The sequence below is a fragment of the Micromys minutus genome, assembly GCF_963924665.1.
Source record: "Micromys minutus genome assembly, chromosome: 19".
Taxonomy (NCBI): Eukaryota; Metazoa; Chordata; class Mammalia; order Rodentia; family Muridae; genus Micromys; species Micromys minutus.
Window position 1 is genome coordinate 40,952,481 of NC_137954.1, and position 25,200 is coordinate 40,977,680.

At 47.8% G+C, this 25,200-nt stretch overlaps 1 protein-coding gene across 1 annotated transcript; it reads left to right on the plus strand.

Annotated features, from left to right (window-relative positions):
- The first annotated feature begins 11,440 nt into the window (after positions 1 to 11,440).
- Positions 11,441 to 24,839, plus strand: CAPN10 (calpain 10). Its single transcript, XM_080933293.1, has 12 exons — positions 11,441 to 11,897; positions 15,342 to 15,473; positions 16,694 to 16,890; positions 17,632 to 17,849; positions 19,608 to 19,749; positions 20,440 to 20,606; positions 20,846 to 21,108; positions 21,833 to 22,035; positions 22,178 to 22,439; positions 23,820 to 24,019; positions 24,256 to 24,301; positions 24,544 to 24,839. Exons 1-12 carry the CDS (start codon positions 11,757 to 11,759, stop codon positions 24,571 to 24,573), a joined length of 2,001 nt encoding a protein of 666 aa, XP_080789419.1. The 5' UTR covers positions 11,441 to 11,756; the 3' UTR covers positions 24,574 to 24,839.
- Positions 24,840 to 25,200: the final 361 nt, after the last annotated feature.

A 25,200-nucleotide genomic window follows, 5' to 3' on the forward strand; every position in this document is an offset into this window, starting at 1 on the left:
ACCCCAAATGAGTCCAGCACCCGGGGTCACCTCTCCCTTGACAGTGTATGTGCATAGTGCGTGCACCACAGCACTGCCTGAGGCTCTAGACTACTCAAACCATCCCTGGAAACCAGCACAGGTCAGAGACAACTGCAGAAGAGAAAGGTTACTGTTCTCTGTTGTAACCGTATCTGACAGAAACAGAGAATAATTTATTTTAGGCCAAGGTGGCAGGTAAGGCTAGGTCAGTGGCAGCAGAGGCTTGCTAAGCTCTTTCAGTACAGAACAGCAGAGAACAGTTCAGAACTACAGGCAAATAGGACTGGAAGACCAGCCCCTAGAGACCTATTTTTACCAGCCAGGCCCTATCTTCTAAAGGCTTCATAGCCTTCAAAATAGCACCATAAGCTTGATGGCCAAGTGTTGTACATCTGAGCCTGCACTGGGGTTGAGAGGTATTTTCAGACCTAAAATGTAACAGCAGCTGGGGATGCGTGGCCAAGAATCCTATGTATCCATTCAGCTCTGCTCTGGCCCAAGGGCCGCTATCCAGAGAGCTCTCTCCAACAGCAGTGTATCAACTCTTCCAGCCAAGACTGCCTTGAGTCTGTTACCACCGAATCATTCTTTGGCAATACAAGTTGACACGTCTGTGATCTCCCAGAGCATTGATTCTAGATGCTCCAGCTGTACCCAGACCTCCAACCACTACTTAGATCTGTATAACATCCAAAATGACTCCCCGGAATTACTACCTAGGTTTAGGCCATAATGGCGGGGAAGGACATTCTAGGTTGGGTGCCTTCCCATAATGCCATTGTTGATGTCCACCGGCTATGGCTCTGCATGCCATTAGAGGTACAGAGGAGTACTCTTTCAGCCACGTCCTTACATTCCTGATCTCCACCTGTGCCCTTTCTCCAGCTGGCAAAGCTGGACTGACTTAGCGTTGCTTCCCTGTAACATCTTGCTAGGGCATCCTGTAATAGCCACGTTCAGCCAGTGTTTCTAGTTCCTTCACTATGCCTACCCTCCCTTTCCATACACTGTCTGCCTGTGAGTCCTCACCAGTCAGGCTCAGCGGGTGCTTTGTTCTCACATCCCATGGCAAACCAGCATTTGCTGTTACCCACAGCCTACTCCAGTCAATACCACATGCCCAGTTGTCCTGTTGGGCAGTACCCCTTCTCAGGGGGAACTTTTGCAAAGAGGCTGACTTACACCCCACCCCATGATCAGACCCACAAAGGAATGATGGGGGTATGTTGTCATCCTACCCCAACCCAGGACTATCCAGGAACCTGCACCAATGGAGGGAATTTTAAGTGTTTCTAGGCAGCATGCCAGGGGTCTTACCTATAATGCAAACTCTTGAGGGTTGTGTCCCATTTCTACTCCCATAGACCTCCCTGGTCTGTGCATGGGTATTTTTGACACATAATCTGTACAAATTACCATCAGAGGAGCTAAGGTTGAAAGGTTAGGGGATATCTGCATTTCAAGAAAGTAGAGATGAATTGGGCAGGTAGGAGTGCGGTATCTATGAAGCTGTGGGTAAAGATTTTAAAAAATGACAGGGGACTAGAGAGAGGGCTCAGTGGTTAAGAGCACTGGTCTTTCTGAGGACCCAGGTTCTATTCCCAGGTCAACATAGCTACTTGCAGGTGTCTATAACTGCAGTCCCAGGAGATCTGATACCCTATTCTGACCTCTGTGGGTACCAGGCACATGCGGTGCACAGATGTTTGTGCAGACCAAACATTCACACATAAACTAACTTTAAAAACACCTTTAGCAGCCAGGCTCCTGATGGAAGAGACTGGAATTCACAGAAACCTGAATGGTGTGTGTGAGGAGACAGGAGGTCTGCACATAGTTCCTCTGTTACCTAGAGTCTTTACCTGGATCCTTGGAGCCCAGCTAATGTTTTCTGGGACCCTTTCTAAAGGTTAGGTTCTGTGCAGTCTGGAATGGCCACTAGCCCTCTCCTCCACTTGGAAAGTGTTCCGTAGAACTTCAGGCATAAAGACAAGGCACAGCTGAGATCATCCACTGGTTAGTGCCAACAACACAAAAGGCAACATGAAACAATCCAAACTTGCACTGAGGACACAGCTGGGGAACACTGGCAGAGGACATCAGAGTAGACAGCTCAGACATAAACAGGAGAGGGTGTAAATAGACCAATGGGAACAAGCCCTGTGAAACAGTAATGGCAGTATGTAAATGCCAGAGACGTCAGACATTTTTAATTAACGTCTGAATGTAATGTTTCATATACAGAGCACTGGGATTCACGGTTGTGTTTTCATACTCTATATATTACACTCACGTGTTACCTTCCCATGCCCCCTTCTCCACCAACGAATTTCCTCCCATCCCCCTCCCCTTGCTTCCTTCTCCCCTTTCTTCTTTAGTCTGCATATTAGAAAGAGGGGTTTTGTCTGAGTCTGGCTTCTTTTTATTCTGTGTATGTGTTTGTCTACTTGTATACAGGTCGTCTGTAAGAGCAACCAGTCTTCCTAACCACTGAGCCATCTCTCCAGCAAACACCCCGTCTTATTTCTCTTAACATAACGATCTAGTTCTGTCAAATTCTCTGCCAAGAACATGGCTCTCTGTGACTGAATAATACTCTACTATAATTATCTATCATGTTTCCTTTATCCATTCATCTACTGAATATCTAAGCTAATCCCACAGCTTGGCTGTACTGAACAGTGTGATAGTAAACAGATACATAGGTATCACTGTTGTGGACCGACTTAGACTCACTCCAACATAAACCCACAAGAAGTTTAGCTTGATTATATGGTAATTGTATTTTTAATTTTTTGGACAACTTCTCTATTGCTTTCCATGACGCTGCATAGTCTATATTACTCCAACAATTTTTGTGTTGTTGGTTATACTATCTGTTCTGCATGACAGAAACTCAATGCGGAATGTTGTTTCTTTGATTGATTTAAACAACTACATGTGTCAATGTAGTTTTTGATCTGAATGTCCCTGATGGCTAGGGAGGTTGAGTTTGGTTTTTGTTTGGTTTGTTTTTGGTTTTTATTGATTGGCCATTTGTTGGTTTTATTACATGTATGTATTTGTTCTGTGTGTGGATGAATGTGTGTCATTGGTGTGGGTGGGTCAGAGACTGATTTGTAGGAGTAGGCTCTCTCTTACTATGTGGGTTCCATGGATCAAACTCAGGTCTTCAGACTTGATGGGAAGCATCTTTACCTGCCAAGCTATCTCACTTGTCCCTGTATCTATTCTTTTGAGAACTTTCTATTGAGTTCACTTGCTTATTTAACAATTAGATAATTTGGGTGAGGTTCTATGTATCTATTTTTTGAGGTTTGTCTTAGTTAGGATCTCATTGCTGTGAAGCAACACCATGACCAAGGCAACCTCTATAAAGGACAACATTTAATTGGGGCTGGCTTACAGTTTCAGAGGTTCAGTCCATTATTATCATGGCAGCCTCTAGGCAGTCTTAGTGCTGGAGAAAAAACAGAGAGATGTACATCTTGATCCAGAGGCAGCCAGAATGAGGCTCTCTTCTACACTGAGCAGAGCCTGAGCATAGGATCTCAAAGCTCACCTACACAGTGACACAACTCCTCCAACAAAGCCACACCTACTTCAACAAGGCCACACCTCCTAATACTGCCACTCCCTGGGCCAAGCCTATTCAAATCACTACAGGCTTCTTTATAGATGCTATAGATAATAATCTCCTGTCCATGTACAGTTGGCAGAGACCCTTTTCCCACTCTAGGCTATCTCTTCATGTTGTTTCCTTTGCTACACAGAAGCCTTTTAATTCTGTTCAAGACCATCTCTCATTCTTGTTGTTACTTCATGAGTCACTGGCATCTTTTTCAGAAAGTTTTTGTCTGTGCATATATTTTGAAGGGGTTTTTCTCTAACCGCATAAAATTCCCAAAACTTATATTAAAGTCTTTGATCCATTTTGTAGAAGACAAGAGAGAGCAATCTAAGTTTATTCTCTTATACATGGATGTCCTCTTCCTAGCACCATTTGATGAAAGGTTGTCTTTTCCAGCATGTTTTGAGCGCCTTTGTCAAAAATCAGATGTCATGGCAGGCCAGATAGCTCAGCAGGTAAAAGTGCTTACTACACAAACCAGGTGACCTACGTTCAATCAATCCCAGAACTCCTCTACAGGTAAAGGGAGAAAATCAATTTCATAAAGTTATTTGCCTTAGTTAGGGTTTTATTGCTGTAAACAGATACCACGACCAAGGCAAATCTTATTAGACAACATTTAATTGGGTCTGGCTTACAGGTTCAGAGGTTCAGTTCATTATCATCAAAGCAGGAACATTGCAGGATCCAGGCAGGCATGGTACAGGAGGAGCTGAGAGTTCTACATCTTCATCTGAAGGCTTCCAGGCAGCCTGGATGAGGGTCTTAAAAGCCCACACCCACAGTGACACACCTACTCCAACAGGGCCACACCTTCTAATAGTACCACTCCCTGGGCCAAGCACATACAAACTATCACATTATCTTCTGACATGCATATCATGACAAGCATGTGTGTGCACACACATTTTGCACACATATGCAAAAAAGGGTAGCAGAGAGATGGGAGACTGTTGTGTTTTTAATCAGATGGCTGAATGGGTTTATTTCTAGGTCCTCTGTTCTATTCTACTGGTCTCTGGGTCTGTTCGTGCCACTACCATGCTGGCTTCTCTACTGTGGCTATGTAGTGTATATAATTTAAAAGCAGTGATACCAATAGTTTTGCTGTTTCTTCTTAGGATGTTTTATAGCATATGAATTTTAGGATGTATTTTCGATTTTGTGAAGAATGCCCTTAAATTTGATGGGAATTGTATTAAATCGGTCAGCAGTTTTGGCAATAGGGCCACGTTAAAATTTTGTAAGCTGAAATTTTGTCAGAATGCTCACACTGCACTCCTTACTGGCTGTTGCTTCAGTTCCTACCCTGTGCTTGAGTTCCTGCCCTGTCTTCCCTCAGTCATAAACAGTATACTGGTTGCTTTTGGTCAACTTTGACACGGAATTAGCTATACCTGGGAAGAAGGAGTTTTACTTAAGAAAGATCTCTCCACACGATGGGCCTAGAAACAAGTATATGGGGTATTATCTGGATTAAAGATTAATGTGGGAGGGTCCATCTCATTGGTGGCAGTGCCACCCCTGGTAGGTGGTCCTAGGTAGTAGAAGACAGGCTGAGCAAAACAGTAAGCAGTACTTCATGGACTCTGCTTTAGTTCCTGTTTCTAGGCTCCAGTCTTGAGTTCCTGTCCTGGCTTCCTTTAGTGATAAACTGTGATGTGTAAACAAAACAAGTCATTTCCTCACTAAGTTGCTTATGGTCATGGTGTTTTGCCACAGCAATAGAAACCTTAAGACAGAAATTGGTACCAGAAGTAGGGTGCTGTTATGACATCTCTGACTAGTTTTGGAAGGAATATGACGTTTAGGCAGGAGAAGCCACTGAGTATCATAGCTTAATGGCTCTCTGAGATCTTGGAAGATGATACTAACAGCAGTACAGGTGACAGGGCCTGGTTTATGACATTTCAGAGGGAAGTTAAAGTTCTACCAGGGAAGTTTGAGTGATATTTTGAATTGAAAATGTGTGCTTTTGGTCAGTTTGCGCTGAAGAATTGGCTTTGATTGATAAGAGCACAGAATGACTAAAATGAAACCTTTCTTTCCCTGGGACAAAGCTGGGAAATTAGTGGTGATTAAGAAGAAACCAGTGTCAAGGTGAAATCATATGAAAGTATTTCCTAGAATGATTATGTAGGAATAATGCCCCAAGAGGAGGCCAAGGCTGATGGTAGCTGAATTTGGTAATATGTGAGAATAATCTAGGTGGTCTGGTTTTAAAGTCATGAAGGACTCATAGAGAGCAGCTGAGGTTTGGCACTGTGTGATAGGGTACGAATCACAGGAGAGCCCAGGAGAGGCTATTGCTGAGAGTACAGCCAGCGCAGTTACAGTGGAGATCCTAGCATATGGAAGATACCAGTACAATGGGATGATCTTGAAGGACAGCAGCAGCTGTAGTGTGGAGCTGGCTTGAGTCTATGAGACACGCTTTGTGTGCTTTGGGTAGCAGAGGTAGAGAGATGGGTGTTTAGAGCCTCAAATCCTTTAGAACCCAGAAAATTGTCTTGGAAATCTGACACTGAGCTTTACACTGTTGGACTTCAGTTTTGTTGGACTTGTGCCTATACCCTGGTTATCCCAGAGGAGAGCAAAAAGGAAAAAGAAAAGTTTTTGTTTTGTTGTTTTATGGTAGCCCACAGTTATGAGACCTTGGGTATTTTAGAGAAATTTTGAAATTTTAGAAAGACTTTTGACTATTTTAAGGAGACATTGGACTTTTTAAGTGATGGAAAGGCACCAGGCCTCAGCAGATGGCTTACATGGGTTGCTGGATGTGAACTGTTCCTGTTCACATACCTATAATGCCTTACTTCTCAGATCTGTGCACGTAACTCTGTATGTGCCTAAACCAAGTCCACATCAGGATGCTTTTCACACTGTTCTGTCTCATGAGCTTCCTAAACTGATGGTGTGCTTGTCTGCTAGTCCTGCCGGACCTGCTAGATTCTGTCTCTCTTGACACCCAACCTCTAACACCTGTTGGCCTAAATGTGCTGTCTGTGGGTCATTCTGGAATGTGTGGTCCTCTTTCTTCCTCCCCAGTGCTGGAGCTACAGCCATGTTGCACTGCACCCAGCTACAACCTTGCACTTCAGCATGTTCCTTTTAGGAACCCAAGGTTCTCCTCCACCAAAGCTTCAGACACCGCAAAGGGCTGTCTCTGACCCAGTGCCAAGTGTGATATATAGTTTTACTTGACAAGGGTGCTGTCTCCCTTTACTCACTCCTAGAGTGGTGATTCTCACTACCCACTAAGTGAGACAACATTGTGACAACAGACCATGACATCTGAGATGGGTCATAAAACATGGTGGCGTTCACATCTGCCTTCTCCTGAAGTTTCCTCTGGCAAAAACCTGTCCTCATATAATCAGCTTGTGCAAAGATGAATTATGGTGGCCACATAGTGAGGGAGTCAGGCTTCACTTGAATTTGAAGTGGACCCCCGAGCCTCAGGAAGTCTGCAGATGTGTTCAGCCCTAGTCTCACATTTTGACCTTATGTTCTGAGAGACCTGAAATCAGAACCACAAATGGAGGAAGCTCTGGGACAGTGTTTGCCTTGCAGGTGGAAAAAGCAGAGTGCCTGAACATCTTGTCACAAGGACCCCAAAGTTTCCAACAGAACAGTTTTATTTAAAGTGAGCACATGCCCAGTGAGTTAAAAATCGAGGTGATTTTGCCTGACCAGCTAGATCACTTAGCAGTATCATTGTCTGCACCAGGTTCTCAGTATCTTGGTCTTTGTTTTCTGGCATGGCACCATGTGATTACCAGTTGACGTCAGCAGTTGGAAGCACTCCAGCTGCGCATGTTGGCACTTGGAGGCTTGGATCAGATCCTGCCTTTGTATTTTCTGCACATCACACCAGGAAGATCTTGGCCGACTCCAGGCTGCACTGTGTGTATGCCCAGGTGCTTTTTCATCTACAACTTCATTTTAGTACCTATGAGGAGGTTCGGCGACTGAGAAATGTGATACAAATCAGGTGACTGGCCCGGGGCTCTGTGGGTGGGCAGTGAGGTGGCATTGTTAGGAAATAGGTTGAGGTACATTGCTCCTCGTCTGAGACCTAGTCTCTGTCTAGGATCTGAGGCTTGTTGGATTAGATAACGCTGAGTTAGTCTTAAGCATAGAGGTCCCAATCCATGGCTCTCCAGCATTAAAAGAACATTGTGGCAATTTGAATAAAAATGGCCCATAGGCCCATAGTGAGTGGCACACTATTAGGGCTTGTTGGAGGTGTGAGCTCATTGGAGGAAGTATGTAACTAGGATTTAACTTTGAGATTTCAGGTGCTCAAATTAGGCTCATTCTCTTGGTGCTGCTGTGGATCCAGATGTAGAACCCTCAGTTACCTCTCCAGCACCACATCTGCCTACATGCCACTGTGATTCCCACCATGACCATAATGGATGAAACCTCTAAACTGTCAGTCAGCCTCAAATAAATGCTTTTCCTTTAGGAGTTGTGGTCATAATGTCTCTTCACAGCATGGAAACCCTAAGACAAGCATGTTATCATGTTCAGGTTCATATGTGATTTCTAGGAATGGAATTAAGGTTCTCACTCTTTGGTAACAAGCACCTTAACCACTGAAGCCATCTACCCCAACCACTGTCTCACTATCTAGAGCTGGGGCACACCCTCCTTTCTGACCTTCTCACCTCAGAGATAGGAAGAGGTCAGAATCCCTAGATGACTTTAACAGAAAACAAAGAACTGAAACCAGTGTTGTTCTAAGCACATAGAGTGTGAAGTGGGTCCCCAGCAAACATTTCAGTCTACCAAAGACTACAGTACTCTGCTCTGCCAGCCGTTCTATGTCCCTTCACTGAGGACACCTCAGTTCTCTCCTCTCCAAGGCTGAGTTCGCCTTCTATTCTCTACCACTACCTTCTACCTAACCTGGTAACCTGAAAGCTGACCTTGTTTTCATCTCTGCATCTCCAAGAGAATGTGTGACTGTCAGAGAGTGCTCAACTGTGACCACTCAACAGTGGGCATATAGGGCTTCAGAACAGAATCTCTCATGAGGAAGTCAGGGGACATTGCCTTGAAAAACCAGAAAGAAGGGTTCAGAAAGAAAGCAACAGAGAGTTCAGGTTTCAAAGGGCTCCAAGACATCCAGGGGCATGCAAAGGGCTTTGATTCAGTCTTCACACTGGATGGACATCAGTAGTGGAGGATTCTTACATGAACTGTGACATGAGCTATGCGCTTATGGGTTCCTTGCATGAAGAACCTCTGGCTGATAAGTTTTCATTGTTGTTATTTTGAGACAGGTTCTTGCTGTGTGTCCCAGGGTGGCCCTACAATCATCTGGACTCTTGTCTTCCTGAGTGTTGGGATTATAGGTGTTCCACAACAGCCAGTTTGGGCTCAGACTTTAAAGTGCCTCACTTGTGAGCATGTGTGTCAAGAGCCAGCTGGCTTCACTCTCCTTTTCATCTGTCCATCTAGACTACTATTATTTCTTCTTGGTACCTTAGGATCTAAGCACAGAAATGAAGATGGGGCAGGAGGGAAAAGAAAGTCCTTTCCAAATTGGCTTCGAGAACAAGGCTACTGTCTTAGTCAGGGTTTTTATTCCTGCACAAAGCATCATGACCACGAAGCAAGTTGGGGAGGAAAGGGTTTATTCAGCTTACACTTCCACATTGCTGTTCATCACCAAAGGAAGTCGGGACTGGAACTCACTCAGGGTAGGAACCTGGAGGCAGGAGCTGATGCAGAATCCACGGAAGGGTGCTGTTTACTAGGTTGCTTCCCCTGGCTTGCTCAGCTTGCTTTCTTATAAAACCCAGGACCACCAGACCAGGGATGGCTCCTCCCACAATGAGCTGGGCCCTCCCTCCCTTGATCACTAATTGAGAAAATTCCTTACAGAACTTATGGAGGTCTTTCCTCAAGGCAGACTCCTTTCTCTGTGATAACTCCAGCTTGTGTCAAGTTGACACACAAAAGCAGCCAGGAGAGCTACATACTGGAAAGAAAACAGGTCATAGGGCTCTAGAATGAGGGTTAAAAGAGGTCGATTGATAAGCTGCCCTGACATCAACTCTGACTAAAGTACAACCATCCTGCAGGCCTGGGCTACTGTCTAATCAGCATCATCTGCTTTCCTGTCTGTGCTGGTTAGTTTTACGTCAACTTAACACAGATAGTTATCAGAGGAAGTGGCCTTCCTAGAGAAAAATGTCTCCGTAAGATCCAGCTGTAAGGCATTTTCTTAATGCTGTAGGGTATTTTCTCAATTGGTGATCAATGGGGGAGGGCCAGCCCATTGTAGGTGGTGCCATTTCTGTTCTGGTGGTCCTAAGAAAGCAGGCTGAACAAGCCATGGAAGGGAAGCCAGGAAACAGCACTCCTCCATATGGTATTGTGAGCAAAATAAGCCATTTTTTTCCTCCAAGTTGCTTTGGTCATGTTTCATCAGAGCAACAGTAACACTGAGATGCCTTTCCTTCCAGATTCTGGAGGTAAGGCTCTGTCTGTGGCCCAGCCGTGGATACAGATCTGGCCTTAGGGAGCTGTTCTCCTGAGCTAACTACTCCTATGAGACTTCCAGGGGCGGGGGTGAACCAATTTGTACATAACTCTTGAGTTAGGGATAATTTGTCACAATTATTCAAGACTTCCTGGAAAACCAAGCCCAGTCTAAATGACTCATTTCGACTCTAGTGCAGCTTTCAGTCACCTGAGTCAATATTAAATACTAAATTTAAAAAAAGCATTCCAAAGAGATGCTGGGCTATGTGGCTACTTTTTTATAACATCGATAAAGAGGTAAGTGTCACGCACCTCAAATCATGGCACTGAGGCCTAGTGGCGCCAAGTAGCTTTGTCACAACACAGCAGTAATTAATGCTAGTTCAGGAGCAACATTGCCACTTATTGGGAGAAGGAGCAACTGCCTAGGCTCTGAAGAATCAGATTATGGGTAAAAGCTTGACTTGATTGTTCCTCTTTCGGCAATGAATACTTGACCTACTTAACTGCACAAACCGAATTTCCTTGAACTACCTTTTATCCAAGACTGAGAAAAAGTGGCCCAGAGGAGGCAAAAATCAGAGCATCCTCAAAGGGTGGCAAACAGCAGTCTACAAAGTGTGAAGCCTCTTCGTTTCCCTTTTTGTCCCTGTATGAAGCCTCTAGTCTTGACGAAATACATACAGTTGGAAAAAACAGAGAACAGCCCCTGGCTGGTTTGTGATCTTTCTGGGAACTGGAAGCGCAGGTACCCAGAAGGAGAGTATATCAGTCACTGTTCTCCTGGAATTGAATAATTGTGGAGCCGCAAGTCCAGGTGGTCTCCATCCAGTTAACACAACCATAACCCAGCTATTTAGGGGTGGAAGAAATGCTACATCCACATTCTCTGGCCCTGTATCTACCCGGAGCGTCCGATGCCCAATTGTTTTAAGACAAATGCCCGAGTCCAGAAAGTTACAACCCAAGTGACACCTTTGCCTCCCCAGGACAATACAACCACCACAGCGACAGAAGGGTAACTACGGGACTGGCTGAGCCACATCCTCACTGGCTCTTTCAGAAGACAGGGAGGAACCAGCCGTATGCCAAGTTCCTGCCTCCACCGGAAGAAGCGGGGCATGCTGGGAAGTAGACAACGCCTGTGATCAGCGACGTAAGCTGGGAACGGCGTTGCATGCTGGGATAGCATTGTAAGGCGACCTGAACCAAAGTGACTTCTCAGCTTCCTGTGGTCCCTTAGAATTCGAGTTCAAGTGGCTACAGCTGCGTTGTCCGAGAATTAAAGCATACTGATACCACGCTAGCACCGCCCCGTTTAAAAAACAAGGAGACCACGCCCTCTCGCGAGAGCAGAACCTGAGTCCTGCACTGCTCTGAGGTGAAGCGCGAACGTGATTAGGTAGCTCTGTCACGTGACGCAAGCACAGCGCCTGGTTGGTTCCAGACGGGTTACCTAGACAACGGAGCTTGAGGCGCTAGGCAGCTCTGCACCAGTAGGTCTCGCGGTTAGCTAAGCAGACCAGGTTTGCATCGAAGGCCGCGCTCACGCTCCCGGGCTGCGACCGAGTCCACGGGCCGCAGATGGGAGCCCAGGGCGCCGAAGATGCGGGCGGTCCGGGCCGAGACGCCGGCGCGGGAGCTCTTCCGGGACGACGCATTCCCCGCCTCGGACTCCTCGCTCTTTTACAACTTGTCCACGCCTCTGGCCCAGTTTCGGGAGGACATCACTTGGAGACGGCCCCAGGTACGGCGGGGTCTCTGGCCTGGGCGGGTATAGTGAATGCGTTTCTCACGGAGGTGGACTCCGTGGTTAGCAAGACCTCGTTTTCAAGCCCACTCAGAAAAGGTGATAGCCAACCCTGAGAATCTAAATGAGGTAGTTACCTCTAATTCAGGAAGACAGAAGCAATCGAACGGCTTGCCTTTTAGATGTTGTCTTGGGATTTCTACTAAAATATACTACTACCCAGTCAGGTAGTAGGGAGTTGTTTTGATATGAAGGGGGTTAGAAGCAGTATTTTCAGCTCTATCCCACCACCTACGTTTGGTTGGGTGTAATTCAACGTACTATGACAAATCTTTCTTGGCTTTGCACTTTGCTTACATTTCTTCTAGTAGCCTTTGGGGTATGAACACCAAAAGGTAGCACAGAACACAGGGAGCGTTGTGCTTAACAATTGGGAAAATCTAAGGGGCTGCTCTTCAGGGTTCCCTTCAATGGTGCAGGCAGGTGGAACTATGTATTGTTAAATAGGAAAATTCTAGTCACCAACCAGGAGTTTAGGGGTCAATTGGCCAATTTATTGCAGATATATCCAGATGCACAGTTTTGGTTGCAAGTGCAAATCTGTCTTTTTGATCCAGGAGCTCAAGGTGGAGCTGGTACAACACCTGGCTATTATAACAAGTACAGCTCCCACATTCTTGCTTCTGTCTAGCCGCCGTCAGTCTTGGCCACTTGCAGGGTACTTGTGGATATACTCCTCACAGCAGCATTACCCCCTCATAGCCAGAAAGGGCTGTGTTAGGAGTTGTTTTGGACTTAGTGCAGTTCAAATGGATGGATGTTCAGGCCTAGTGCTTTTGTTGGTGTTTTTAAGAAGTGGCTTATTAGCCAAAAGGCTACCCAGGGAACAACCTGTCCTACATGCATATAGTGCTAACAGAGACAACTGGCTGGATTTCAGCCCCGTAGCATGGTGGCGTTGATAAGCATGTTGGCCTTCTTAAGCAACACTGAGAGGCCAGGGAGAGAAGGAGCCCTGTTGGCTCTGCCCTTGGAGTTTAGGTTTTGTTTTAACTTAAAAAGGGGGTTTTGGAGGATGCACCTAGTCCCACAGACTTGATGTGCAGGGGTGGGGTGGGGGTGGAGAGGGCAGGTTGTGTGTGTGGGGGGGGGCGTGGCACCCTGTGCCAGGCTTCCCCTTCTCCAAAGAGGAATGTTGGGGATGGGGAGGGCTTTCATGAGGGGAGGAGAGGAAGAGCTAGTACTTCCTCTCCTCCTTTCTGGGAGGAGAGGAAGAGCTAGTACTAGGTTAAAAGTGAATAAAATAAATTTTTAAAAAGAGGGTTTTGTGTGGTGGCTCACAGTCATTTGTATGTCCAGTCTGAGGGAATCCAGCGCACTCTTCTGGCCTCTGAAGGCACTACATTGGACACAGATTCAAGCAAAACACTCACATTAACATACAAATGGGTAGAAAATGTTTTATGTGTCAGGGGAAACCTGTGGAGGGTTTTCAATTAAGGAGTGAGTTTGTTGGAACTGCTCTTTGGTAACTAGGATACAGGATAGTATCTTTTGTTTTTTTCAGCACTTACTATTATATTGTAACCTTGTGAATCTATCTACATGTAATTGTAGCAACAGTAGAAAACAAGACAGAAAAGGAGCAGTGGGAAAGAAGCTCACTCCTGGGAGGGAAATGATGGACAGGGCAAGAATGGGGGCAGCCGTTTCAGTAGTGCTAGAAGTCAATGATGGTGTTCAGGTTAGCCTGACAGCTGGGTGGGTGGGCTTTGCAGTAGACAGCTTTGTGAATACTTTAAAAGGAACAGCTGTTTGAAGTAGAAGCCAGAGCAGGAATCAAGAGTGATTTCTTGGGCTATTGAAATGGCAGGTGAGTTATTTACTAACAAGCTTAATGACCTAAGTGTGGTCTCTGGGACCCACATGATGGAAAGGAAAACTCGAGGATCAGAGGGTCTGGTGAAGGGGCTTGAAGCAGCCCAAGGAGATAGGTGAGGAAGATAAGGCTTTGAAGCAGAAACAAAAGGAGACACAAAGAAGAAACAAAAGAAACACAAGCGCCCCCCCCACAGGTGGAATTAAGAAATCTGGCAAAAAGTAAGCTGTTCCTCACATCTGAGGTGATGGTGACCCTCCTCTTCCCTTTCTATGTAAACATCTGGATTCCCTGCCATAACATCTTTGCCATTACAACTAGAATGAAGTGTTATTCTGTAACCTGTGAAACATCTGGATTCCCTGTCACACATCTTTGCCACCTAATAGCTAGAATGAAGTGTTATCCTGGAGCCTGTTGTACATTGTAATAAACTTTTGTAAAAAAAAAAAAAGAATAAAGTGAATAATGCAATGGCGGGGGGGGGGGGGAACCCATTCCCATAATTTGGCCTCTGACCTCCATATTCACACTGTGTCACAGGCAAACACACATGATTTATATATAGATGAAAAAAGAGTGACTTCTTGCTCCCTGGCCAGAGTGATAGATGGGTAGAGTTGTCGGGTGGACTGGTCAGAAGCTCAGGAAGAGTACGATGGTGGGAGAGATGGTTACAGTCCAGCCTGGAAGATCCACTCAGGACCCAGGGAAGGGTTGAGACGTAGCCTGAAGCCTTAATGTATAAATGTGCAAGTGAGCAAGTACCCTAACAGGCAGTCAGCAACAGGCGAGTGCAGCAGGCATTGATGCGCTAGTACCGAAGGAGCATGTGGCATCATGGAGCTAGCGGGGGCTTCCATGCCCTTGAAGGTCGAGGGACAGCCATGAAAGTTACTGAAGGACAAGACATGCCTGTTGTATCTGACTTCACGCAGGTGAAATTGAGACAGTGTGGGGTATGATTGACTTTCTGAGAATGAAGAGGAGGGGTCAACAAGAATGGTAATTTCTCTGAGAAGCTGACATTGAAGGGAATACAGTGCTGTCAGATACTAGAGATGGGAGATGTCTATCCCACTAGCATGCTGCTGTGGTCTGCCTCAGGAACGGGATGCTTGAACATGTAGAAAAGAGAGGTAGCAGAAGGTGGGTGGGTGGTCACTGGCTTTTATGGAGCAGGACAGGTTGGTAGCTGAGGTGTGCAGACAGGGAATGAGAAGAGCGGCAAGGCAGAAGGCATGTAGAAAATGGAACTGGTACTCAAACAGTAGACTTTTTATAGTATAAAGGATTGTTTGATACTTGTCACCATACATTTATAGAGTAGAGCTGATTTCTAAACTTATTCAAAAGGGTCATTTAGAATTGAGGTCTTGCCTTGGGAGAACGTTAACTAAGGAAGTGCTGAAGGATATGGTGACAGAGAAGTAACCTTTCCTTCCATGTGGGGCTTGAAGCTCAGATAATGAGAAAGTGCCTTCAGAGCCTGGCCTGGGTGCGTGTGTACCATTTGAAGAGTGGCCATAGGTATGAGCTAACTCTGGATGGCTTGATTTCAGGAAATTTGTGCCACACCTCAGCTGTTTCCAGATAACCCATGGGAAGGACAGGTGAAGCAAGGGCTGCTGGGGGATTGTTGGTTCCTGTGTGCCTGTGCTGCCCTTCAGAAGAGTCAACACCTCCTGGACCAGGTACAGGCTATCTCAGGCTTCTTCCCACTCAGTTCCTCTACATGTACAGCACAGGAAGTTCTTCCAAAAGCAGAGCCTGCCAGAGCACATTCGTGTCTGTGCAGCATGGGTGGTGAGAAAGGATAGGACACCAAGACAGTGACCCAGGTGCGTCCTGTCCACCAGACCGGAGCCACCCACACATTTGGGACACAAAACCAGGCCAGCCTAGCAGGTAGAACAGGGTCAGCAGAGGCATCTTTTGTCTCTAGTTTGGAAATTGTTTTTTTGACTTGATTTCTTTGTATTTTTATTTTTTCATATGTAGGTTTAAATACCAATAGAGAAAAGGTCATTGAACTGTCTTCTGATGTGCAGTACTACAAGTTTTAGGTTGGCTCATTGCTGTTTTTTCAGCTAGGGCAACAGCACTGAGGGGGGTAACGCATTTGTGACTCTTGTGTCCTGAGCCCTGGGCTGAGCTTGTCACTGTTGTTACCTCCCCATATAGTCTTGTTGGCATCTAACTTTTCTGTAAAGGAAGGCGCTGATGCCATCATCTTCATCTTTCCTATGTGTCTGGGTGTTGGAGCCAGCAACACACCGAGTCTCCCTCGTACAGAGCCCGCCCTATTCTGCTGACAGAAGCTAGCAATGGGTGTAGCCGGTCAGTTTTGGGCACTTGGCTTTGAGAAGCAGGAGGAGCTGATAGACCTATTGGTTATGGAAACTGGGTGTAGAGGTGGTTCATGCCTCTGGCAGATCTCTGAATTCAAGGCCACCCTGATCTACAGAGTGAGTTCTAGGACAGCCTAAGCTACACTGAGAAATCCTGTCTCCAAAAACCAACCGCCCCCCCCCCCCAAAAAAAAAAAGGTTATTTCTGTCTGCTAAAGCTTTGGATTCAGGTCAGATGCTTATTTGGGGCAGTAAAGCGTTGTTGGCTATAAGCTTTGGGGACATGAGTTATTTATATGAATATCTGAATTTTGTGCCTAGTTTGGTGTGACATGGACATACAGATATGACATCCAACATAGCAGAGCCCTTTGCTCTCAGTAGATGCTCACAGTACTCTGTCAAGGGTACACACGATTAGGACACTGAGGAGCACAGGTGACGGTGACTGGCGGGTGCCCCCTCAAGTGTCTGCAGGGCTGTGGAGGCTCCACTGCTGGGATGCGGAGGAACATGCTGATGCAGGTCTCATGCTGTCTATCTGGCCTCTCCTTGTGTGTTAGGTCTTTCCTCCAGGACAACCAGGCTGGTCTGACCAGAAGTACCGAGGCTTCTTCACCTGTCGAATTTGGCAGTTTGGACACTGGGAGGAAGTGACCATAGATGACCGTTTGCCTTGTCTTGCCGGGAGACTCTGCTTTTCCCGATGCCAGAGAGAGGATGTGTTCTGGCTTCCCTTACTGGAAAAGGCCTATGCTAAGTATGTATGATATGGAAGTGAGGGGTCAACCAGACTGGGTGGCTTCAGCACCAAGTTGTCTCCAGAGGCCCGTCTCATCTGCCCTGGGCTGCAGAGCCCTGTGCATTCCTCAGGGTCTGGCAGCCAGTCTTGTGGGTCCTGACATGGACACTGCTTTTAGGACTATGGTTTGCTTTCTCTTCCCATAATTCCCAGAACTCCACAGAAGGGTCCCTCTTATTTCTCAGTCCCAGTGCAGAGATGTTCCCGTGTACCTTTCCAGACATTGAGCACAGGTAGTTTGTTGCCCAGTTGCAGGCAGTGAGGAGCCTGGTGTGGAACAGCACTTGCTTGTTACAGCCCTGCTCTTACCACACTCCCTTCTGTGTGGGGTTTGCATCTTACCGCAGGAGGCTGGCAGCCTGTTGGGCAGCTGTCTGAGCAGAGGGACTCAGAGGCTAGCAGATTGTCATACTTGGAACCTTGGGGTTTGAGCTGAGGATGGAGCCTCTTGGCCCCTTTTTGCCTTGTCCTTTGCTGCCCATACTAGAGGAAGGATGGGTCTGAACCTGGGCAGAAAACAGCAGGGATATAGCAGATGCTGATGTTTATAGACAGATGAAGATGCGATACAAAGCAGAGAGGCAATCCCGGTGCCGTGAAAGGGTGGTTGGCTCCTTTGGGTGTGATGGATTGTGGAATAGGAGAGCCAAGAAGCTCCCAGTGACAGGGTCATACTTCCTGTGCTTATTGGTTCCCCAGGGTCCATGGATCCTATGAGCACCTGTGGGCAGGGCAGGTGGCGGATGCCCTGGTGGATCTCACTGGAAGCCTGGCAGAAAGATGGAGCCTGAAGGACATAATGAAAGCCAGTGGCCAGCAGGACAGACCCAGTGGTGGGGAGCACAGAACTTGTCGGCAGCTACTCCGTCTGAAGGACCAGTGTCTAATCAGCTGCTCTGTGCTTAGCCCCAGAGCAGGTACAGCCTATGGCTATAGCTCCCTCTACCATTAGCTTGTTATAGAGAAGGAAGTCAGTCCTTGAAAGGCTGTCTTGGCTTTGTGTCCTCCTGTTATCCCTCCTCCAGAGAGCATTACCCTCTTTGTCCTAATCCTTTCATGTAGGGCAAGGCAGGACCTACATCGTGTCCCTTGCTGCTCACAGACAGCTTAGAAGCAGGAGCAAGAACAGCATCTAAGCCGACCACACCATCATCCCTGCCCCAGTTGCTTACCAAGCAAAGTCCAACACCATTTTTCATCTTGTTGACATATTAAAGTTCATGAGGAAAAGTTTGTGTACAAAATAAAGAAAAAAGGAAAGCTTGCCTAAATAGAACTACTGTAAACCACTTAGAACTTATTAGTGTACTTCTTGAGTTTTTTCCTGAATGTATGCAACCTTTTCTGGTTTTGTTGTATACCACTTTTACATAAATTGGAATCTCTCCCTCCATTGCTGGGCCTGCTGTGGTTTCTTAATCCCCAGGAATGTTAGATAGTTTAGATCTTTTTTCTTTCTTTCTTTCTTTCTTTCTTTTTTTTTTTTTTTAATTTTCAGACTTGCTTAGAACTTGGTAGCGGAGTGTTGAGACGATTGGCGCTTATTACATGTCTGGCCATGTCTTTCTGATGTCATTTTCTGTGCACATTTACGAATATTTTCATGATATAACTCCACTTCAAAAATAGCTTTAGGTGCTAGGGAGCCTGTTCAGTCAGTAAGGTGTGTACTGCACAACATGAGGATATGAGCCGGGCTTTCAGCACCCAGGTAAAAAGCGAGGCAATGATGTATCCATGTAATTTCAGCTCTGAGGAGGTGGAGACAGGAGGGTCCCTGTGGCTTCTTGAGATACCCTGACTCAAAAAATAAGGCGGGCAGCTTCTAAGGAACTATATACCAAGTCTGTCTTCTGGCCTTCACACATATGTGTACATGCCCCCATCCTCACATACCCAATATGTGAACACAATAATAAAATACGAACATCAAAGTAATCCAAATTTATTTGTAACCACACTGGCCAGCCCAACAACTAAGAGCTGACCAAAGTCCTGGTCTGCGATCCTCCAACAGACCCTGGAATTCAAGGGGAGAAGCAGGATGTGTTTACTGCTGGCCATCCCAGCTCCACTGAGCCTCCCCCCTGAGGGTAGGAGCTGGCCATTGGCCATCAGACCCTGTTGGTGGTGTCAGTCCCAGAGCATGGGGAATCTGATTTTTGACACATGGAATTTTGGAGAACCCCTTCCTCTGGCAAGAGCTCCTGGGATGTCAAGAATGGTAGATAGTCCCTGGGACTAGAGCTGTGGCTGCACAGGGCTTCCTGCCCTTTCTGGCTTCCACCCGCTCTGGAATAGCACTGTTCTCTTCCATGTCAGGGCCCTTTGTTCTGTGATCTCTGGCCAGGTGGGATTCCTTTTGGTCTCAAGTCTTCAACATAAGGTAAGGTGGTTTCATGCTTGAGAGCTGGCCCTATACTGAGGCCCAGAAGAAGGAATACTGTGGGCATCATCAGTTCCTGGTGGCAGGAAGCCAGAGCCCAGGTGCCAGCCCTCATGGCACAGAATGCCAGTGAGCACTTCAGGTAGCTGGCCTGTGTTTAGGAACAGAGCTCCTTAGTGCTATGGAGACCTAGGGCATCTTCCATGGGCAAGAGCAGGAATCTGTGTTTCCTGTCCAGTTTGGGGACATGGTGATGCTGGTCTCGCACATGACTGGGCTGTTCTCACAGGTGCTAGGGAGCTTGGGGAGTTCCATGCCTTCATCATCTCAGATCTGCAGGAGCTCAGAAGCCAGAATGGCCAGGGTATCCTCCTGCTGAGGATTCACAACCCTTGGGGCCGGCGTTCTTGGCAGGGCCTCTGGAGAGAAGGGTAAGTACCAGGAGTGGGCTGCATGTGGGAAGAGGGGTTGGTACCCTGGAGCAGCCTTGCCACATTGCTTGGCTCATCCGTTCGTGTCATGTTCAGCTGTCAGAGTGGTGCTTGCCTTCCTGTAGCAAAGCTCACTCTCCATTTGTGTACCAAAGCACTTGCCTTTTCTAGTCTTGGAAGAACTAGGACCTGTAATTTTTTTTAATGGGGTTTTACCTTGGGTACCGATAGGATAGTGAATACCTGGCCAGGCTTTTGGTTGAGTAGGGGTTTGAGGGTGACCTGCAGCTAAAGCCCTCAGCTCAGTTTTAAGACCCAACTAAGCCAGGATCCCCTTGAGGCTTGGGAGCTCTGTAGCTCTTGGACCCCATCTACTCTCCGAGCCCAGGCTGGGTCTGGTGCCACTAAACTGTACAGCATTCAACATGATAGATCCTTCAGACACCAAAGAGTTGAATTTGACTGTGTTAGCCTTAAGAAAGCATCTTCTTTCAGGTGTGGGTTCCTGGGAAGGAAAGGGTCTGAGGGACAGCCAGTACATAGAAGGTACCTTCTATAGGACACTAGCAAAGGAGTTTACTGTGCAGTGTATGGCAAAAATTCGAGGCCCTCTGCCCCCCAGGGTCCCATTGCCTTATTTACCAGTTGATAATCCATCTTGAGCGTCCACTGAAATGAGATTTCCTGCAGAGGTGAAGGGTGGAACCAGGTAGAGCCAGCCAAGGAGTCTGAGCTGCTGGCACAACTCCAGGAAGGAGAGTTCTGGGTAGAGGAAGAGGAGTTCCTCAGGGAGTTTGACGAGGTCACCATCGGCTACCCAGTCACAGAGGCTGGCCACCTACAGAGTCTCTACACAGGTAGGACCGCCAGTAGGAGGGGACTCTGAAGCCAGGAGCCTGCATAGGCTGGCACAGCAGGGACTGGGTACAGTCATTTCTGGCTGACGGACTGACAGGATCTGGAGAAGGGAATGGGTGTGATTCTCAGAGGGTGAGCTGACTGCACTGCTGTGCTTACTTCAGCCTGTGGGTATAGCAGACCTAGCAAAGTCCCCTCAGAGGTGACACGTGTGCTCTCCTGCTCTCCCACTCACTAGAGAAGGTGCTGTGCCATACACGAACCCTGCCTGGTGCCTGGGTGACAGGACAGTCAGCCGGAGGCTGCCGGAACAACAGTTGCTTTCCCTGCAACCCCAAGTTCTGGTTACGGCTCTTGGAACCCAGTGAGGTGTGTGTGGCTGTCCTTCAGAGACCCCAGAGGCGCTCAGTGGGCCAGACCCGTGCACTGGTGGGGGCCAGCCCTGCACCAGTGAGCCTCCCAGGCAAAGACTATCAAGCTGTGGGCCTGCACATCTGGAAGGTAACTCCATCTGCTTGTCTAATGGTGGAAAGGTATGCAGACATATTAGAGGCTTGAGTCCAGGGGCTCCCATCCTTGGCCATTGATTCCTTTGTCCATTTTCTCTGGTGTCAGATACAGCAACAGAAGAAGCTGGTTCAAAGCCTACCCACCCCATCCCAGAGGTGTTTCCCATCATACTAGGGCTGCTTACCTTGTGTACTCCACCTGGCTGCCATCCTCTGATTCCTCCATTACAGCCTATACATGTATAGGGTTATTTTATGGTCTGTCTGAGACATTTGGTCAATTTTACCAACTAGTATCTATTTCCTAGAACAGGGAAGTCAGGAACTTCTCTTTGCTTATTTCTTAATCTTGTATATCTTGATATCACGTGACACTCATGCCACTGTTCATTGTCCCTTTGTGAGTGTAGCCTATGTCATGGTCCTTTTCCTTTTATAAAAAAGTTACTGGAAATCACCTTCTCCGGCATTCCCCAGGGTGCGCTGGTCATGAGCCTTTTTGAACATAGTTCTAGATTTGCCTATTTGCCCCTCTGAAGGAAGCCCTAGGTCTTCGGCATCTTCATCTATTCAAGCAGATGGATGCTGTGGGCTGCCTATAGGCTTAGATTTTTCAGAAGTCTCCAGGGAGCTTTGCCTGAGCAGTGAGGGGTAGGGAGGCAGGGGTCCAGTGCATGGGTGTGACTCTGCTCAGCCTCCTGCCTCTATTCATGCAGGTAGAGAAACGGAAGATCAGCCTGCCCAGAGTCCTGTCTGCACCCCCTGTGGCTGGCACTGCATGCCACGCGTATGATCGTGAGATCCACTTGCGTTGTGAGCTCTCGCCAGGCTACTACCTGGCTGTCCCTAGCACCTTTTTGAAGGATGTGCCAGGGCAGTTCCTGCTCCGAGTCTTCTCCACTGGGAAAATCTCCCTCAGGTGAGGAGTCCGTACTAGCTGAGGCTCCTCCAACTGTGCTGAGGCCTGGGGAGGAGCAAGGGTGTGCTCAGTGTGTGGGTAGGACTTAGGCAGGTTCCTTTGGACCAGGCTGCTAGTGCCTTCTGTGTTTGTCTCCTGACAGTGCCGTAAGGCTGGCCACCAAGGGTGCGTCACCTGGAACAGTTCTGCCTGCAGGCGAGTGGGAGACTGTGCAGTTGCGTGGCTGCTGGAGAGCTGGCCAGACAGCTGGGGGCAGCAGGAACTTTGCCTCTTACCCCTGCAATCCCTGCCTCCCCTTCTCCATTCCTGACGGTGCTGGTTCCCGCTACATCCGCGTCACCCTGCAGCAACACTGCCGACTCGGTGATAGCCAGCTTCATCCCATTGGTTTCCATGTCTTTCAGGTGAGTTAGGTTTGAGGGGAGGCCCACAACTGTGACACAGAGGCTGGCTTCTGTCATTTGGGCCTGGTGGTCCAGCTGGCTGGCCTTATGAAAGTCTCACACGCATGTTTCACAAAGACTATATTCACTGGGGTCATTTAGGGTGCCTCACCTCACTTCAAATACCCTTTCTGAGGGCATTCCATCCACTGCATGCCTCCTACCTCTGACTCTAGGCTCTGGACTTCTCTAGGGGTTCTAAGGCAGAAGCCCAGCCTCACATTGAGGTGGATGTGACTCCAGGCAGTTACTGTAGAGCGGCCTCACTTACACCATTATGCATTAGACACACACCATGGGTAGTCTCAGCCCATACTTTCCCATGTCACTGTGCTCCAGGTGGGACTGGCAAGAGCTGTTCTATAATGGGATCAAGTAGAGCAGGACAGAAGTCTGGACTTCTGTTGGGAAGGACCATACACTCCAGAGCAACAAGCAAGAGAGGAGAGACCTGTAATTGGTCACTGACAGTAGCAGGACAGCTTGGTGGTCAGGTGCTACAGCCACAGTCAACAAGCCCAGAAGATTCCAGATAGATACTTGCATGGTTGAGGCAAAGCTCTTGTGAGTCTGGCTCAGGACTTCAAGACACAGGCTCTGGGCACTGTACTTTCAGGCCACGAGCCCCGGGCAACCATAGATAATGGAGGAGAGGCCACACCAGAGGGTCTCAGCATGGAGTGATGGCCCAGGAGCTCGGCTTACACCAGTTAATCTGCCAGGCTGCTCTGGATGGAGAAGGCTCAGTGAGTCTCAGATCTCACCAGGGTGCTTCCTTATCACTTCTACCTAGGGAACACATGGAGCACAGCTGTGCTAGAGGTCAAGGGTCAGGGGCTACAGATTTCCTGGTGACAACAATGAGGCTTCCCATCCCATAAGGCCGTGTCCATTGGGTCCTCGCTTCACAGTGTGCATTGGCAGAGAGCATATTCCCAGGATTACTGTTCTGGGCAGAAGCAGGTGACACGGTGGAGAGAGAACAGGAGTTTCTCCTTAAGAAAGTTCTGTTGAGGGGTGTCAGCACATCCCAGTAAGTTGGACTTCTGGAATCTTAAGTCAGGCCACCTGAACTCCAAATAGAGTGCCCCTGCCCAGTGTTCCTGTGTAGGTTAGTGTGTATAAAACTGACCACTGAAAATCGGATGTTCTTCAGGGTTGGGTACCACAGGCAGGGCCTCTGACTCCATGGCTCTGCTCCTTAGCTTAGTGGTTCCGTAGCTCATCAGGTATACCAGCTGAGCCAGGGCAGTATTCCCTCAACTGGGTTTAGGCAGAGTGAGGGCAAACCTGCCACTCTGTATAGTGGCATATATACATACCAATTCTGTTGTTGCCCAGGTTCCAGCTGACAGTGAGAACCAGGATGCACGTTCCCTGCTGCCCCAGGAGCCAGTGCTAAGCTGTGTACCACATTGCTATGCCCAGGAAGTGAGCCGCCTCTGCCTCCTTTCTTCGGGGAACTACAGGATTGTGCCCTCCACCTACCTGCCAGATACAGAGGGTACCTTCACAGTGACCATAGCAACCAGAATAGACAGGTAGGTCTCCAGGCCTTGGAAGCTAGCAGGGGTCAGGGTCCGCAGCACTTTAATTCTTTCTTCCATATGAGTCTTGTGCTTGGCCTGCATGTCCAGGCTCCTGCCTTTCTAGCAGAGCCAAGAGGTGGGCCTGTGGGCTTTGAGACTTCTGCTGGTCTAAGCCTGGGAGTAGGGCTTGGGTCACGTGGGAGGTATGAAAGGCAGTTTTGGGAGATGACCAGACATTGTCTCCACAGGCAGTCTATTCACAGCCAGGAGATGCTGGGTCAGCTACTCCAAGAGGTTTGTATGTAGTACCCTTCACTCACTTGGCTCTCCTGCCCACATCTGCTTGATCATCTGGGTCTTAGTTCCCTCACCCTCCACCCTTGCCTTGCTCTAAGTGCCCTCTGAGATAAACTGTGACACCCTCATAAAGAGCCACAGGATAGAACCCTGGGACCGGGCTGAGTGTCATTCTCGGGTGGTGTTTGGAAGGGCGGTGGGGAGTAGAGGGCTGGGTCCAACCTTACCTTCTCCTGCAGGTCTCCTTCATGGCAGTGATGGAAGCCTGACGTAAGAACCTGCGTGCTGGCCATGCCAGAGTGGCTGCTACTCCTGCGCCCAGCATCCAGGCACATCTCCAGCACCTGAGCCAGGCTTTCTCATCACTGAGGGCTGGCTGTGGATCTCGGGGCTAAAATAGGGTGCTTTGTCCTGGATTAAAGACATCTTGGGGTCCAGTGGGTGCTGCAGGGTGGGGCTAGGACTCCCATTGGTGTCTTCATTCTTCAGTGAAGGTCAGGAGGGCCTAGGTGTGTTGTGGAAGGCTTTGCAGAATCTACATACCTTTCTTGACTTTGGAAGCCTTACACCAGGCAGGCAGACTGTGGCAAATGCTAAAAACTGTTTATTACTTGAAATATTTTTGGAATGTAACTTTATAAATAAACCTAAATAATTTATGAATTGGTCTTGTTCCGGGAAGCCTGAGGTCAAATTACCATTCTAGTAGCCAGCTGTATGACTGGAAGGGTGCCGAGACGGGTAAGGGCAGCTTGGGCTCTGGAAGAGGCAGGGAATGGGAAACACGGTTTTGGCAGTTTTCGCATCCTCCTTTGGCCTTCCTGAACTCCAGTCTCACCTCCTGGACTGTGATATTCAGTCCCAGCGATATGCTAAGGGTATTAATCATTTCTGTA